Source organism: Myotis myotis, unplaced genomic scaffold (genome assembly GCF_014108235.1).
Source record: "Myotis myotis isolate mMyoMyo1 unplaced genomic scaffold, mMyoMyo1.p scaffold_m19_p_10, whole genome shotgun sequence".
NCBI classification, from domain to species: Eukaryota; Metazoa; Chordata; class Mammalia; order Chiroptera; family Vespertilionidae; genus Myotis; species Myotis myotis.
This window is the reverse complement of record NW_023416314.1, coordinates 7,642,913-7,660,390: the sequence shown is the minus strand read 5'-3', so window position 1 is coordinate 7,660,390 and position 17,478 is coordinate 7,642,913. Positions and strand designations below refer to the sequence as shown.

Genomic DNA, 17,478 nt, shown 5'->3' with positions numbered 1-17,478 from the left:
ATTGAAAAAGTCTACATAAATGTAATGCACTACTATTGTTGAAATTAGGTAATATGCCAACCTATATGTTTTTCTCAACTTCATTACTTAATTTTTAGTACACAATTTTGGGACAGGTAGGCTTTATTTATGTCCAGAGATTACATTCTATTGTGAAAATGTTGACTTCATCTTTTAGGCACTAGTTTTGAAGTTAAAATAATAAAAAAATGTGAACTATGTAAAGTATAAACAAATTATCTGCAAAGTTAATGGACTGCTTAATTTGCATTGAGGGTAAGTTACTCCTTTGATCTTAGATATTTCTGTGTGTTCACTTCTGTTTTATTTTATCTTCTTACCTTACAAATATAAAGTAATATTTGGTAAATGTAAGGAATTACTAGTTTAAAACAACACATTGACTAAGGTATTCTCTTAATAGAAAATTGCTCAGCTATTTTTCTTCTATCACTGCAGGTACTCTACTCTTTTTCCTTCTATCCCTTCGGCCATATTCCATCGTCCTTGGGAGTAACCTGTTACTGTGCCCACTTTAGCTAGCCATTTGAGGGCATAGATAGTAGTAACACATTTTGAGGTAATTTTGGATTGTTAAGGGAGTTGAAATCTACTGATTACCAGGAATTGTGCTGTGGGTTTTTCTAACATAAATATCACTTGATTATGTAACTCTTCTGCACAAAACCAGTGGCTTCCCATCTTCCAATCTTATGTAAAGTAGCTATAAGACCTTACATGATCTGTGCTCCTGTTGCCTCTAATTCCAGGTGCTATTGTATTGGGCTTCTAATATTGCTGTTCCCTGAATTTGCTAAGACCACTGGTTGCAGAACCTTTGAGTCTCTTGTTCCCTTTGTTAGGAACATTTTTACCACAAGTCATGCTACATGACTTGCTCCCTTTCCTGACCATGCTTTAATATTGTGACCTCTACCCTGGCCAGTGTGGCTCAGTTAGTTAAAGCATTGTCCCGTGCACCAAAGGGTCATGGGTTCAATTCCCGGTCAGGGCACATACCCAGGTTCAGGTCCAATCTCCAGTCTGGGTGGGTGTGGGAGGCAACAGTCAATGTTTCTTTCTCACATTGATGTTCCTCTCTCCCTCTCCTTTCCTCTCCAAAATCAATAAAAACATATCCTTGGGTAAGGATTAAAAAAATAATCCTCCTACTCTAGAAAATAAGCTCCATAAGGGAAGGGTTTTTTCCTTACTGTGTATCTCCAGCACCAAGAAAATACCTGGTGCACACCACTATGTACCCAGTATTCAGTAAGGATTTGGTAAATGAATTAATATATATCTCACTTGCCTCTGTCATAACTCTTTGATGTAAATAGGATTGTTACTGTGTTGCTCTGTGACTCTGAGCTAAAATATTTCAACCTTGTTGGACCTCATTTCTCTTTTCAGTAACATGACAAAATTGAACTAGATAATTTCTAAGCTTCTTGTTCAACTAATTCTGACTTTCTATAAAACTATTATTTTTTCCTGAGTGCCCAAATCCTAATACGTAGCTTCTTCTAGATCAGGGTTTCTCAACATGGCACTGTTGATAGTTGGGACCAGATAATTCTTTGCTGTTGGAGGGTTGGCCTGTAGGAAGTTTAGTGGCACCCCTAATCTCTGTTCACAGATGCCACGAGCAACTTTCCTGCTGTGTTAACCAAAAATGTCTCCAGACATTGCCAGATGCTCCCTTAGTTAAGAACATCTGCTGTAGGTTCTAACCTGGTTCTTTTTCTTGGCATGAAGGCCCTGGAATTAGATACTTTAAACTGCCCAGCTTTGGAAAGCTCATCTTCCTTTTTTCATAAATCATTTTAATTTAATTTGCCTTTCATAGTCTTCATCTAAATTTTCTCTAAAACAATTCCCTATGTGTACCCACTATTTTCATAAAACATCTAAAGTTGTTTTTGTTGTTTGGTTTTTACATTTTAACCTTACAGGTGTCATATTGGATCTTATATTCTTCCATCTTGAGGTTCCCTCACCCTCCTCATGAAGTCACTGTTTTGAGTCGTGTATTCTGGGTCCACTAGTTTTCAGACAAACATTGGCATTTTCCTAAACATCTCTATAATTATACTTTTTCTTCTGTATTCTGATGTTAGCCATAATTTTGACTAATAGGTCCCTGACATTCGTATTCTTATATAAACTTCATAACAGCATTATGAAGTAGATACTATTATACTCTTTTACAGATTTGGAAGGCAAGTCTGATGACTTAAACATTTTTATCATACTAAACTTTTTCTGTCATACATTTTCTGTAGAGGTCCAGTATATGAAGAGCAGAGTTGCTCTTCTTGCAGTGGGATTAGGGAACCTGCTGCTTCTACATGCTTAATCTCTCCTTTTTTTGACCCCTAGGGATCTTTAAGCAGCAAGGTTTGAAAATCATATTTCAGTACAGTTTTTCTTTCTTGTACAATGAGAAAATTGAAGTCCAGAGAGGTTAAATGACTTTGTCTAAGTTAGCGTAAAAAATATCACGGATGTTTCCAAATTAACAGCCTAGTATTCTTCCCTTTAGTCTTGACTAAGTCTGGGAATTTTCATTCATGTAAGTGTTAGAGAAGCTTTATTGATTTTGTATTTTCACCAAATTAGTGCACAGAAGAATTGGAAGAATTATAGTAAAAAGAATTGCTTATTTCTGGGGACATGCTCTCAACCTAAGATTGAGCAGTCATTAAAATACTGCCATGTAGAGGAAGGGAGAGAAGAGAGAGTGAGAAACAAAGATGTGAGAGAGAAACATCAATCAGTTGCCTCCTGCACATGCCCTGACTGGGTATCAAACCCGAAACCTAGGTATATGCCCTGATCAGGAATTGAACCCGCAACCTTTTGGTGCATGGGACAACATTCAACCAACTGAACCACTTGGCCGGGGCTGTACTCAAATCTTTCTATTACCCTATAGAGCCATAGCTTTATCATCATATCTTATTCTTCACTGTATGCTTGCATTTGAATTATTCTGAGGATAGTGCTTTTTCGTTTCTATGTTGAATCTTAGATTATTCCTGACTCTAAGATAAGTGTGCCTGACTTACCCACCTCTGATGAGGATAACAAGCTACAAATACAGAAAATGTCCACAACTCAGTACAATGAAATGGTGAATTTACAGCCTGAAAATACATTGGACCAACATTCCTTTTCTTTGCCCACTTGTCGTGTTAGTGAATCTGTGAAGAAATTAATGGAACTTGCTTACCAGACTTTACTAGAGGCAACAACCAGTAGTGATCAATGGTAAGAGTTCTGAGTTGTGTGAACATGGCAGTGACTTTGTTAAATATTTATCTAAACTGATATTTATTAAGAGAATTAGCTTGAATCTTTTGAGTTGTTTTTTTGTTTTTTTTTAATCCTCAGCTGAGGATATTTTTTCCATTGACTTTTTTTTTTTTTTAGACAGAGTGGAAGGTAGGAATTAAGGGGGAGAGAGAGAGAGAAACATTGATTGGTCGCCTCATGAATGCATCCCAACCCAGCAGGGGGTTGAACCTGCAACTGAGGTATGTGAACCCATGATCCCTTCTGTCCACAAACCGACTGAACAAAACCAACCAGGGCTCTTTTGAGTTTTCTTATCCCATTAGTTAATTAATATATTTTTTTCTGAAAAATAGTGCAGCACACAAATGTATGTTAACAATTGTCTTTTCAATAACATCTTATAGCAAGGTGTAAGAATAGAAACATGTATGGATCACCTAATGGGTTTCCTTGATGTTAAAAATTGTTAATTTTTTAAAAAAAATATATTTTATTGATTTATTTTACAGAGAGGAAGGGAGAGGGAGAGGGATAGCGAGTTAGAAACATCGATGAGAGAGAAACATCGATTCAGCTGCCTCTTGCACGTCCCCCCCACTGGGGATGTGCCCGCAACCCAGGTACATGCCTTGGACTGGAATCGAACCTGGGACCTTTGAGTCCGCAGGCCTATGCTCTATCCGCTGAGCCAAACCAGCTAGGGCAAAAAATTATTAATTATTTTTAATAGAAAGCTATTTAATTTTAATTTTTTATTTGAATTAAATGATATTACATCAGAAAGCATGTGTAAGGAATTTAGAATGCTACCTGGAAAATGATTAATACTCAAATGTTTATTATTGGTAGGAGTGGTAATAGTGATAGTTGTATCATCTACTCCAGCCTGCTCTAGCCCCTTAGCTTAACATTTATGTTACCTTTTGAAATCTAGGCCCTAATTAATTTACATTTTAAACATTTATTTTCTAAAGTGATAATAGTTTGTTGGGTACCCAAAGAAAGAAAAGAATGGAATGTATCAAAAATCACCCTTTCAGGATGATTTCTAATGTGCATTGTATACAGGGTACCCCAAACTCTATTTCGCATATATTGAATTTCTTTTTGTAAGCTTTTTCCTATTCCTAGACAAAATTGAAGAGAAAATGATAGGCCATAGCCTATCATTGCAGAACAGAATGACAAAAGCCTCTTCAGTTTGTATCTATACGTAGCAGTTTTTTACTTCTTGTCCTCATAGCAGAAAACACCTTTATTAGTTAGGGCTGGACTTAATCATACTGCATCTTCAGATTGGCTTCCAGAGTTTCAGTTTTTACCTCCACATTCACACAAAACCCTTTATTCTATTCTGCTCTAGAAAGAACACGTTTACCAAATACTTCCATGACTTTAATGAATCATTATATTCACAAGTCCTTCCAGTTTTAAATATAAGTAGGAAGAAAAATACATGTAAAAGGAAGTATATTTTCCTTTGGCAAAATAAATATGTGAGAATACAGAATACCCATCATATATATATATATATATATATATATATATATATATATTTTTTTTTTTTTTTTTTTTTTTTTTTGATTTCAGAGAAGAGGGAGAGGGAGAGAGATAGAAACATCAATGATGAGAATCATTGATCAGCTGCCTCCTGCATGCCCCCTACTGGGGATCGAGCCTGCAACTTGGGTATGAGCCCTTGACAGGAATCGAACCCAGGCTGATGCTCTAGCCACTGAACCAAACTAGCTAGGGCGACCCAACAATATTTTTGTATACTGAATGTCTATGGCCATTCTTTCACTAAAATAGTTTTTAACAGGACAAATAAAATCACAACTACACTGCAATAACTCCTCTATTATTAAACCTCAAAGAATATATGCAGCAAAAATAAAATAATCAGGTATTATAGTAATCAAGTAGCAACAGTATTTGGGGGTATAATAACCATAACTTATTTTTCTAAATATTTGTGGCATTCTTATGACTTATTCCAGGTACATAGTTTTAAGATACTCTTACATAGAAGTAAGTGCAGAAACCTTATATTTGCCCTTTCTGAGTGCATTTTAATAATAATCTTTAGGTATTCTAAGACCAGATATAAAGGGCAAAAAAACCCAAACCTTGAGGTTAGATTCTATTCTAGAAATGTTGATTCATCTCCTTGCATTGGGGTAAGAAGGAGAAAAGGTGAAAGCTGAAAGTCAGACTGATTCTAAAAGAACCAAGTGAATGCCTTATTGATGTCTTGCCCTTTGCGGAGTGCGTCAGTGAGTAGGTAACATTTGCTTGAGGCTTAGCTCCATTTGTTACTGAAGGGATACTCTGGGTCCTGGCAGAAAACAAACAAACGGGTAAATGGAAAAAGGCTTTGTGTTGAATGCTGCAATTCTTAAAATTATTAAGAGATCCAGGTTTTTAGGACTGCAGTCTAGTTAGCAAATACTGACTGAGAGTATATTTCCATCTAGATGAGTGGTGTTTTCAGCAGTGACCAAGGCAGGTATTCGCTCAAATTGTCGTTTTAGCTGATGACTCTCACTTAGTTTAAGGTACACTTAGTTTAAGTTTTTTTTCTATTTCCAATATATCCTTATGCATTTCTATTGAAATTGTTTTCCTCTTAGTGCTGTTCAACTTTTCTACTCAGTGAGGAATATCTTCCATTTGTTTCATGATGTTGTACCAACATATCACAAGTAAGTACCACTGTATCTCATTTCTGTAAGATTGTATGTCTGGAATGTGTGTAAGTCATTAAAACCAGTGATCTTATTTCCCACCAAAGATATTTTGGGTACCAAAATTTTTACAGTGAAATGCAGTAAACCATTTAAAATACATGTTTAAAGGACACAGGTCATTTATTAATAAGTTAATAAGGGTACTGTAATCTTGCAATATAATGGGTGATGCAAATTTAAAAACTTGAAAAAAACTTTACCCTGTTTTTATTTATTTATTTTTATATTTTATTGATTTTTTTACAGAGAGGAAGGGAGAGACATAGAGAGTTAGAAACATCGATGAGAGAGAAACATCGATCAGCTGCCTCCTACACACTCCCTACTGGGGATGTGCCCGCAGACAAGGTACATGCCCTCTACCGGAATCGAACCTGGGACCCTTGAGTCCGCAGGCCGACGCTCTATCCACTGAGCCAAACCGGTTAGGGCTACCCTGTTTTTGATGGTAGATGAGAACTGCCTCACTTTACTTGGTTACAAAACAAAAGGCCATCACTCCACATTGCTATCTAGTAAACATACTACATTTTCTCTTGGCTTTGTAGACTTAATACCACAAGGGATTGCCATTTAACTGTCAGATATGATCAGCTACTCTTTCTAGTTATTTTAGGCTATATTTACTTAATGTCGTGGATTTTTGAAGTTTCTTTTAATATTAATCTGAAAAGTTATTCATAACTTTAAGCCTCCAAGAGCTCTCTCTATTATCCACATTAAGTGTTTTGGATATATTTTATGAAAGTTTTAAATATTACGTCAGCACAGTTATTCATTAGTTTAGGACTCCTGGTTTCAAAAAAACAAAATTAGTTTACTATTTGTTGTATTTTTAGTTCAGATTTTTGAATATTGAGATGTTTTTAAGTAGGTACACCTGTTGTTTTTGTTATAAAAGAAAACACTTATTGTGAACCTTATTATTTTTAGTTATATTTTCTTTGCTGTTTTAAAATTTTTATTTCACTGTCTACTTAGTCAAGTAAAGGAGAAGAGAAAACATCTCTGGGTCAGCTGATAGCTATGTTTTTTGAGTTTCAGAGATAGTTGGTTTAGGAGTCCATGCTTAGAAACATTTTTTATTCTACTGTGAAGTTAGATTTACTTCTGTATGATCTTGGAACTCTGTGCTGGACCTATGGTTTACAAATTTGCGTGTGCATCAGAATTACCAAGAAGACTCGTTATAATATAGATTTCTGGATCCCATGCCCGAGATTTCTTGATTCAGTAGGACTGAAATCAGGGCTGGAATTTTAAATGAATTTCCACATCATGCTGATGTTGCTTGTCAGGGGACCACAGTTTGAGAACCACTGTTTTAGATGAGAGTTCTCAGCTTTGGCAGTATTTTAGAATCACTTATGAAACATTAAGAATATGTATATTTGCCTAGGTCCTATCCCAAGAGATCTTGATTCATAGGTCTGGTTTAAGACCTACACATCTGTGATTTTTTAAAGCCCTATAAATTTTTCTGATGTGTAGCCCAAAATGAGGACAACTGTCTTAGATTGTTAGTTTCTGACTTTGTATAGTTAGCCTGACATTAATAAAATCAGCAAACTAGGAAGTATTAGTTGAGAGACTGCTGAAGAGGATATATAGCAGAAATACAAGACAAGATCTCTTCCCAGGCTAGGTAGGGAGACTAATATGTGTGGAAGATTTAGAGCAGTGGTTTTTGATTTTGTATGAAAATTAAGATTACCTGGGAAGGTTTAAAACATAAATGCCCTAGCTTCATTCAGAGATTGTAATTTAATTTGTATGGGATTGAAGTCTAAATATATATTTATATGCTTAGAAACATTTTAAATATATTTTTATTGATTTCAGAGAGGAAGGGAGGAGAGATAGAAACATCAATGATGAGAGAGAATCATTGATCAGCTGCCTCTTGCATACCCCACACTGGGGATCGAGCCCACAACCTGGGCGTGTGCCCTGACCAGGAATTGAACCGTGATCTGGTTCATAGGTCAGCGCTCAACCACTGAGCCATGCCGGCCAGGTTAAATATCTATATATTTTAAATTTCCCAGGTGACTAATCTCTAGCCAGTTTTGAAAACTAGTGAATTAGAAAATAGTTGAGTGCTTCAGTATATAAATAAAATAGGAATTTGGAGAAAGAGGAAGTAAGTCTATTTCCACAGACTGATCAGTGTTAAATTTCAAGGGATTTATTATGTATATCTATGCTAGGTTTCCAATACAAAAAGTTGACACAGGGAAACATCTTAATTCCCCTACTCTTTCTTGTTTGTTACTCACTGGGATAGTTTTGTAGGATAAGGTCACACTCAGGCAGAACAACTTCTCTCTGATTGTAAGTTGGATGATGAGATTATATCTTGTGTTCAGCATTTATACAGCAGACAATGATTAAAACCTAGAAAGAGTTAAAAGAGTAGTAACTTCATCAACCCCAACTTCAATAAGAGGTGATTTCTTTCTTTTTCTACCCTCTCTCTTTAACTAGGGAGAACCTTCAAAAACTTCCCCAATTGGCTGCCATTCATCATAACAACTGTATGTATATTGCTCATCACTTGCTGACCCTCGGGCATCAGTTCAGATTACGTCTTGCCCCCATTCTTTGTGATGGCACTACTACTTTTGTGGATCTTGTACCTGGCTTCAGGAGACTTGGTAACTGATATCTTAAATTCAGTAAAGCACATTGATTATGCAGCTTCTCAGCCTGGTATCTTTGTAATTTATGAATGAGGCAGTTAGAAATTAGGTGGTGGTCCTGAGCTCTGTTGGAAAGTAGGAGGGCATTTAATTTGCAAGTATTCCTAGTTATTTAATTTTATAAAGTGAATGTACCCTTTGTGGAAGCATTACTTTTTCTTGACATGATTTCATGATACATTAGAGTTCCAAAGTGCATTGCTAATGTGCAGTGAATTCACCAAATCTGAGTTATGTCAGTAGAATGACAAATAATAAGATTTGTATTGTGACAGTTCCATTAGCGTTGTTGGTAAGAGTTCGCTGATGTCAGTGCTTGTTATTTTGCAAAACCTCAAGATAGCTCCCTCTTCTTCTACTTCTCTTAGCTTTACTTGGGATTATTAAAAAAATCAAAAGACATGAAATGTGGGATAAATCAATAATTTTGCTATAATGATAGCCTAAGAAAAGCAGAGACTCTATAATTCACTTAGCTTTTCAATTCTGACATTCCTTCGGTGGTATAGATCTTTCAGAAAATAAGTAGCTGCTTCTATCTAAGTTATTTTTCTCATCTGACTCTGGACAAGCTATTGGGAAAGACTTATTATCCTGAGGATGGGTTTGGAGGAGCTGGCTAATGTATTAGAAATGACTGTCTCTAGTAACCTTAGGGCAGCTTTATGCTTGTTTGCTAGATAACAAGCGTTTTCAAGTAAGCAGAACAGATACATAGTGTGTGCTTCTCTCCTCTTCCACACTAGTTTTGCAGTGTGTAATTGAACAACTGTTAGAATTCTTTATTCTCATTTCTCATTATAGGGACAGAATGTTTTTTGGCCCAAATGCGGGCACAGAAAGGAGAACTTCTGGAAAGATTATCAAGTGCTAGGAACTTTTCAAGCATGGATGATGAAGAGAACTATTTTGCAGCAAGTAAAGCAATCCGTCAGGTGGGAGGCTGTTGTTAGCTCTGGAATTTGTTTTCTATCTTTAGATATCCCCCTTGTTTTTAAACACCAAAAACTATGTAACAGACAGCTCAGTTTATTCCACACAACCCTCATTGGACAATCTGGATACCTTTTACAGTCATATTTATGATCGTTCCCCTGCTGCCCCCCTCCCCAAGTCAACAGGAAGCTACCTTCCCATCAAGTCATCGTGTGACAAGTTTTAAGTCTGTCATAGCAAATATTTAACCCATGAACTTGGGTTTGGGAAATTTGAAATATTAGCTTTCATCTTAATGCCCCTCTTTCCTATGTGATTTATTTTTTTAGTGTCATTTCCCTGTCCTCAGGATAAATTTGTTTTTCATCTAGCAGGCATATCACTAAGGTTTAATATTCAAGAAGCACATATTCTTGGTTACTTTACCTCACCTTTATATGCTGCCTCTTCTCTCATAAACACACAAATGATAAATGTAAATCTGGAAAGAAGTTGCAGCAATCTCTCTTTTATGTAAATAGCTGTATTCTTCTCACAGGTCCTGCACCAACTGAAGAGACTTGGAATTGTGTGGCAGGATGTCCTGCCAGTGAACATATATTGCAAGGCTATGGGGACTTTACTCAATACAGCAATTTCTGAGATTATTGGAAGAATCACTGCCCTGGAGGTAAGAGCTGTTAGATGGCTCACCAGACTTGATATGCAATGCTTGTCCTAGATTGTCACTTTACTAGGAATGTGTTGTTGAAGTCTCTTTTTTAGTCAACACAGATGGTAGAAGAAATTGTTCATGTTTTATGTCTAATTCATAGTTTGTATTTTTTTAGTTTTGTCTTAATTCTTTCTTGCTCTAGAGACTTGCTAATGTCTCGCTTTTATAGCCATATACGAAGATAGGATTACACTACTTTTCCATCTAGCATCTGCATAAATTATGAATGAGAAGGTTGGAAACAGTAGTCCCAAGATGGACTGTAAAGTATGAAGTCATGTATATTTAATTTGCAAATAAATTAAATTAATTTAGTAAAGTGAGATGCAGTTGGGATTATATATGTGACCCTACAATAGTTGCCTGGACTCTGCTATCTCATGCCTCTAAAGCATACATTGGCTCAAACCTTGTTTGTAATAACATCCCTTGCTTTGCAGCAAGCTGTGCTACATTCTACAGGAGAAATGGGCTTTTTCATGCAGGCAAACTAAATTACTAACAATCTGTTGAAACATATTTTGTGTCACTCTGGCTGTAGGAGTATTGTCAGAGAGCTGATGAAATCTAGTGTGCAGTAAGAGGTGCTAAATTGGTTGGAAAACATATTGCTGTTAGCTGACTGTCTGGACAACATGCACCAAAGATCGGCCCTTTCCTTACTACTAAGCTGGCCCAATTCTATTTTGTTGTGTTCCATTTGTGCAAAACCAGGACATCTCTACTGAAGATGGTGATAGATTGTATTCCTTATGCAAAACAGTGATGGATGAAGGACCCCAAGTATTTGCACCTCTCTCTGAAGAAAGCAAGAACAAGAAATATCAAGAAGAGGTTCCAGTCTATGTGCCAAAATGGATGCCATTCAAAGAACTGATGATGATGTTACAGGCCAGCTTGCAAGAAATTGGGGATCGGTGGGTAGAATGATCTTTTCACAGTTTTGAGGAGTATTAGTGCCATTGAGAGCAGTGCTTCCTTTCCTTCCCTCCCTCCCCCCCCCCCCCCTTTCTTTCTTTCTTTGCATGGGGAGATTATTTTATGTATTTAATTTTTTTATTTTTTTAATTTCTGTTGACATACAATATTATATTAGTTTCAGGTGTACAACATAGTAATTAGATATTTGTGTAAGTTACAAAGTGATCTTCCCAATAAGTCTAGTGACCATCTGATACCATATATAGTTATTACAATACTAGAGGCCTGGTGCACGAAATTCATGCTCTGGGGTGTGTGTGTGGGGGGTGTCCCTCAGCCTGGCCTCTCACAGTCTGGGACCCCTTGCTCCTTACTGCTCGCTGTTCCTTGGCGCTGCTGCAGAGGCAGGAGAGGCTCCCGCCACCACTGCTGTGCTCGCTAGCCGTGAGCCAGCTTCTGGCTGAGCAGTGCTCTCCCTGTGGGAGCACACTGACCACCAGGGGGCAGCTCCTGCATTGAGTGTGTGTTCCCTGATGGTCAGTGCGTGTCATAGTGACCAATCATTCCACCAGTCATTCTGCTGTTTGGTTGATTTGCATATTAGGCTTTTATTATATAGGATTATTCTCTATTTTTTAATGTTACCCAGGAAAGAACTTCCTATTGAGTAGCAGTAGTTGGGACCTTTGCATTATCTATCATAGTGTAGATCTCATTACCACTTTTTCATATTTGTTAACATAAAGACTTCTTGTTTCATATAATATAATAGATGATGTTTCCTCTCACCACCATCAGTTAACATTGCTGTCCCAGTGTTTGTATGCTGTCTATATCATATCACACTGAATGTGCGGTGGGCATCGATACTGCAAAAAACAGAATAGGTTTAGGTTAGTTACACATCCATGGATGCTTTTATTATTGACTTGGTAGATTATTAACCAGTATGCATACCTTGCACAGGGAGCTCCCTGAATAGGCCTTAAAAGTCCATCTCCATCCCCATAGCTACTTGTTTGTCTGTTTTAGCTTTATTTCAGATCCCCAATTATATTAGACCTAGATGGGTCTAAATTGTTCTCAGCAAATATTGTCCTTTGTAAAACACTATAAATGAGATTTCTATTTGTAAAAAAATCATATCAAAATACTTATAACTTATATTTAATACAAAATTTGTTTTATTTATTTGTTATTTACAAGTCCTTAGTGGGTAGTAAATATGTTTAGGTAAGACTCCAGAAGTCAGCATGTAAGAATTTTTCTTTTGCTGTTCAAGGGCCCTCTTACAGCCTAAGAATGATCATTAATTCCTTGTTCTGAAAAAAATAATACTTTCACATCATAGCTTCCTTTTCTTTCTGCCTAGGAAGATTTCAGTAAATATATAAATAATATCTAATTGAGAATATTTTTACCTTCTGTTGTATAGTTTAAACATTTTAAAATTATAAAATATACATATGAAAGAGCATAGTATATATAACATATACTCATAGTTTAAAGAAAAGGAGTAAAGTAAGTGTTCACGTACCTATTACCCAACTTAAGGAAAATATTACCAGTGCCTTTGAAGACCCCTGTGTTCCTTCCCAAGTGCTCCCCACCAGAGGTAACCACTATCTTGAATTCTGTGTAATTTCCTGGCCTTTCTTTATAGTTTTACCACATTTGCACATATCCCTAAACAATATATAGTTTTCCACATTTGCACATATTCCTAAACAATGTGAAGTTTAGAACTTTCTATAAGTGGAATCTCCTATAACTTGCTTCTTTTTAGTTTTTAAATTTATCCACAATGGTGTGCATAGCTGCAGTTCATTTTCACTGCTGTATCATATTCCATTATACAGATATTTTGTAATTTATTTTCTTACTTCACATTTACACCAGTATTTGGTATTATCAGACTTTAAAAATTTTTTCTAATTGGTGTGAATTTTGCTCATTGTCATTGTAATTTACATTTCCTTAAATTCTAATGATGTTGAGCATCTTTTTATTGATCCTTCATGTTTTTCCTATTGTAAAATGCCTGTTCATATTTTTTGCCCTTTATTCTAATGGGTTGTTTGTGGTTACATTATTGACTTATGGGAGTTCTCTATGTATTTTTTTATACCAATTCTTTCTAAGTTGAAATTTGTTGCCTATGATTCAGTTTTTAAAGTAGTTACAGATCCTAATACTCTATATAAACATATGAGGATGTGGTCATGATTGTCAAGTTCCAACAGGGCTTAGTGTGTATAGAATAAGGGAGAATAGTCTTATCTTCCTAACGTCGTCTCTTTATCTCTCTGTGCTGATACTCAAATGCAGCCAGAAAGCCAAAGAGGTCAAAGAGATTGAGTGGTAGATCCATTAAGAAGGGGAAGGATGCCAGGTTTTGTTTTATTTCTATTAAGACAAGCATTTGGGATCACATAAGCATTTTTTAAGTCTTGCTTGTACTTCAGAGACATAATAGGAAAAAGAATTTTATCTTTTATTTTGCAGGTGGGCAGATGGAAAAGGACCCTTGGCAGCTGCATTCTCTTCCAGTGAAGTAAAAGCTTTAATCCGTGCCTTGTTCCAGAATACAGAAAGAAGAGCAGCTGCTCTTGCTAAGATTAAATAAGCACCATTCCTAAGAAAGCCATGTCTTGACTATGTGGATTCCTCTCTTGACATAATTACTTCTTTAAAGACTTCGTGGAATCACCCATTGGTTTTGGTGAACCAATATGTAATGGAAGAACCTGGCCTCTGATCAGGGAATCCAGGAGATTCCAAGGGTCAGGGTACAGAATTTGTGAGCAAATGGGAGATGAATTTTGGGAGGTAGGGGAACATATTTGGCCTTGTAGAAATTAAGAAGACTTCCTTTAACATTTCTTTCCAATAAATAATGCTTTGAAAGGGAGTGTCTTTAATAACATGGAACTTTGACAAAAGAGACCAAATTTTCTTATCTTTTCTGCTATTCTTTTACTGACATTTATGATCCTCACAGAGGGCTCACTGACTTTTTATCTTCTTCATAACACTATCTGATAATTTCTCAGAATCCCTAGGACTCCTAGGACTTTTAGTATAAATTTTTGCTATTTTAACAATTCTATTTTAAAGATATTTTTTATTTGACAATTATAGTTGACATACAATATTATATTAGCTTTAGGAGTACAACATAGTAATTAGACATTTACATATCTTACAAAGTAATCTTCCCTATAAGTTTAGTACCCATCTGACCCTTTACATCGTTATTGACAATATTTTCCCTATGCTGTACTTTACATCTTCTTGACTCATTTTATAACTGGCACTTCTTACTTCTGAATCCCTTCAACTTTTAACCCATCTCCCCAACCTCCCTCTCATCTGGCAATCATCAATTAGTTCTCTGTATATATTGTTTTTTTTCTGTTTTGTTGATACATTTATTGTGTGTTTTTAGATTCCACATGTAAGTGAATTATATTGTATTTCTATTTCTGACTTATGTCACTTAGCATAATACCCTCTAGGTCTATCCATGATGTAAATGGCAAGATTTAATTCTTCTTTATGGTTGAGTAATGTTCCATTGTATAAATATACTACAGCTTCTTTATTCTCCTGTGAATGGATACTTAAGGTGCTTCCCTGACTTGGCAAATGTAAATATGCTGCAGTGATCATGGTGCATATGCCTTTTCAAATGAATTAATGTTTTGAGTTTCTTTGGATAAATACTCAGAAGTAGAATTTCTGGGTCATATGGTAGTTCTGTTTTTAATTTTTTTGAATCTCCGTACTGCTTCATAGTGGCTGCACCAACCTCCAATCCCACCAGCAGTGCGTGAGGCTTCCCTTTTCTCCACATTCTTATCAGCATTTGTTTGTTGATTTATTGATGATAGCCATTCTGATAGGTGTGAGGTGATATCTCATTGTGGCTATAATACGCATTTTTCTGTTGATTAGTATGTTGAGCATCTTTTTATGTCTGAATCCTTTTTGAAGAAATGTCTATTCAGGTCCACTGTCCATTTTTAATTGGAGTGTTTGTGTTAAGTTGTATGAGTTCCTTATATGTTTTGGATATTAACCACTTATCAGGTATGTCGTTGGCAAATATCTTTTCCAATTCAGTAGGTTAATCTTTTCATTTTGATGGTTTTCTTTACTGTGCAAAAACTTTTTAGTTTGACGTAGTCCCGTTTATTTTTTTCTTTTGTTTCCAAAGTCCAAGGAGACATATCCAAAAACATATTACTAAGCGTTATGTCAAAGAACTTACTGCCTATGTTTTCCTCTAGGAGCTTTATGGTTTCAGGTCTTACATTTCAGACTTTAAACCATGTTGAGTTATTGTATATGGTGTAAGAAAGTGATCTAATTTCATTGTTTTGCATGTGTCTGTCCAGTTTTTCTAACACCATTTATTGAAAAGACTGTCTTTACCCCATGGTATATTCTTGCCTTTATTGCCATAGATTCATTGACCATATAGGTATAGGTTTATTTCTAGGCTCTGTATTCTGTTCCATTGGTCTATGTGTATGTGTTTATGCCAATATTATGCTGTTTTGATTACTACAGCCTTGTAGTATAGTTTGATATCAGGTAATGTGAGGCCTCCTATTTTATTATTCTTTCTCAAGATTGCTTTGGCTATTTGGGGTCTTTTATGATTCTATATAAATTTTATGATCATTTGCTCTATTTCTGAGAAAAATGCCATTGGTGTTTTGATAGGGATTGCATTAAATTTATAGAGTGCTTTGGGTAACATGGACATTTTAATGGTGTTAATTTTTTCACGAGCATGGTATACCCTTTTATTTATTTGTATATTCTTCATTTTCTTTCTTCAATGTCTTACAGTTTCCCAAGTACAGGTCTTTTCCCTCCATGGTTAAATTTATTTCTAGGTGTTTTTTCAATGCAATTGTAAATGGGATTGTTTTCTTAATTTCTCTTTCTGATAGTTCATTATTGGTGTATAAAATACAATTAATTTCTGAATATAAATTTTTTATCCTGCTACTTTACTGAATTCATTACTGTTGATCTCGCCTGTTATGTCTGTCATTATTTGCTTTATATATTTAGGTTTGCCTGTATTGGGTGCATCCATGTTTACAAGGGTTATTTCTTCCTGTTGTATTGATTTCTTTATCATTAAGAAATGTCATTTTTTGTGTCTGATTATAGCTTTTGTTTTAAAGTCTATTTTGTCTGGCAAATCTATTGCTACTTGGGCTTTTTTGGTTTCCATTTGCATGAAATATCCTTTTCTTTACTTTTACTTTCAGTATGTGTCTTTCTTTCAATCTAATGTGTGTCTCTTGTAGACAGCATTTTTTTTTTATGGGTCTTGTTATTTATTCAGCTATCCTATGTCTTTGAATTGGAGCATTGAATTTATTTACATTTAAAGCGGTTATTGATAGGGACCTAGTTACTGCCATTTTATTATTCATATTTATCCCTTTCTTCTTAAAGAAGCCCCATTAACATTTCTTGTATTGCTGCTTTGATGGTAATGAACTCCTATAGCTTTTTCTTGTCTCTCTGATTTTAAATTATAGCCTTGCTGGGTAATCTTGGTTGTATGTCCTTGCCTTTCATGACTTTGAATATTTTTGTGCCAATTTCTTCCGGGGTGATCATGGTGGCACAAAGTTTCTCTTAAGAAGCTAACTGACTGTCTCATGGCAGCTTCCTTGTAGATAACTACCTGCTTTTCTCTTGCTGCTTTTAAGATTCTCTGGTTCTGGCTGGATGTTTCAGTTGGTTGGAGTGTCGTCCCATACACCAAAAGGTTGCATATTCAATCCCTGGTCAGAACACTTACAGGAGGCACCAGTGGCACCAGTCGATGTTTCTCTCTGCCTTCCTCTCTAACTAAAAAAAAAAACAACCAAAAAAACATATTCTCGGGTGAGACTACAAAAAGATTTTCTCTCTCTGTCTTTAACCTGTCATGTTAATTATATTGGAATGGGACTGTTTGGGTTAATCTTTTGGGGGACTTTGTGTGCTTCCTGGACTTATATGTCTATTTCTTTTCCAGGTTAGTGAAGTTTTCTATCATTATTTCTTCAAATAAGTGTTCAGTTCCTTGCTCTCTTCTTTATCCCTATGATGTGAATGTTGGTATGTTCAATGTCATCCC

The 17,478-nt window shown here is 35.7% G+C and overlaps 1 protein-coding gene across 5 annotated transcripts in view; it reads left to right on the top strand.

Moving 5' to 3' along the window:
* The window catches only part of ZW10 (zw10 kinetochore protein), a 51,315-nt gene that overhangs the window by 20,034 nt on the left and 13,803 nt on the right, over positions 1-17,478 (top strand). For 3 of the 5 annotated variants that reach the window (XM_036324411.1, XM_036324413.1, XM_036324414.1), the window contains exons 10-15: positions 3,035-3,273; positions 5,934-6,005; positions 8,538-8,707; positions 9,557-9,687; positions 10,227-10,358; positions 11,118-11,320. In XM_036324411.1, the coding sequence (XP_036180304.1) occupies positions 3,035-3,273; positions 5,934-6,005; positions 8,538-8,707; positions 9,557-9,687; positions 10,227-10,358; positions 11,118-11,320 (947 nt within the window). Of the gene's footprint in view, positions 1-3,034; positions 3,274-5,933; positions 6,006-8,537; positions 8,708-9,556; positions 9,688-10,226; positions 10,359-11,117; positions 11,321-13,829; positions 14,236-17,478 lie in introns of those variants that run through there. The other 2 variants (XM_036324412.1, XM_036324415.1) reach the window with 2 other exon arrangements.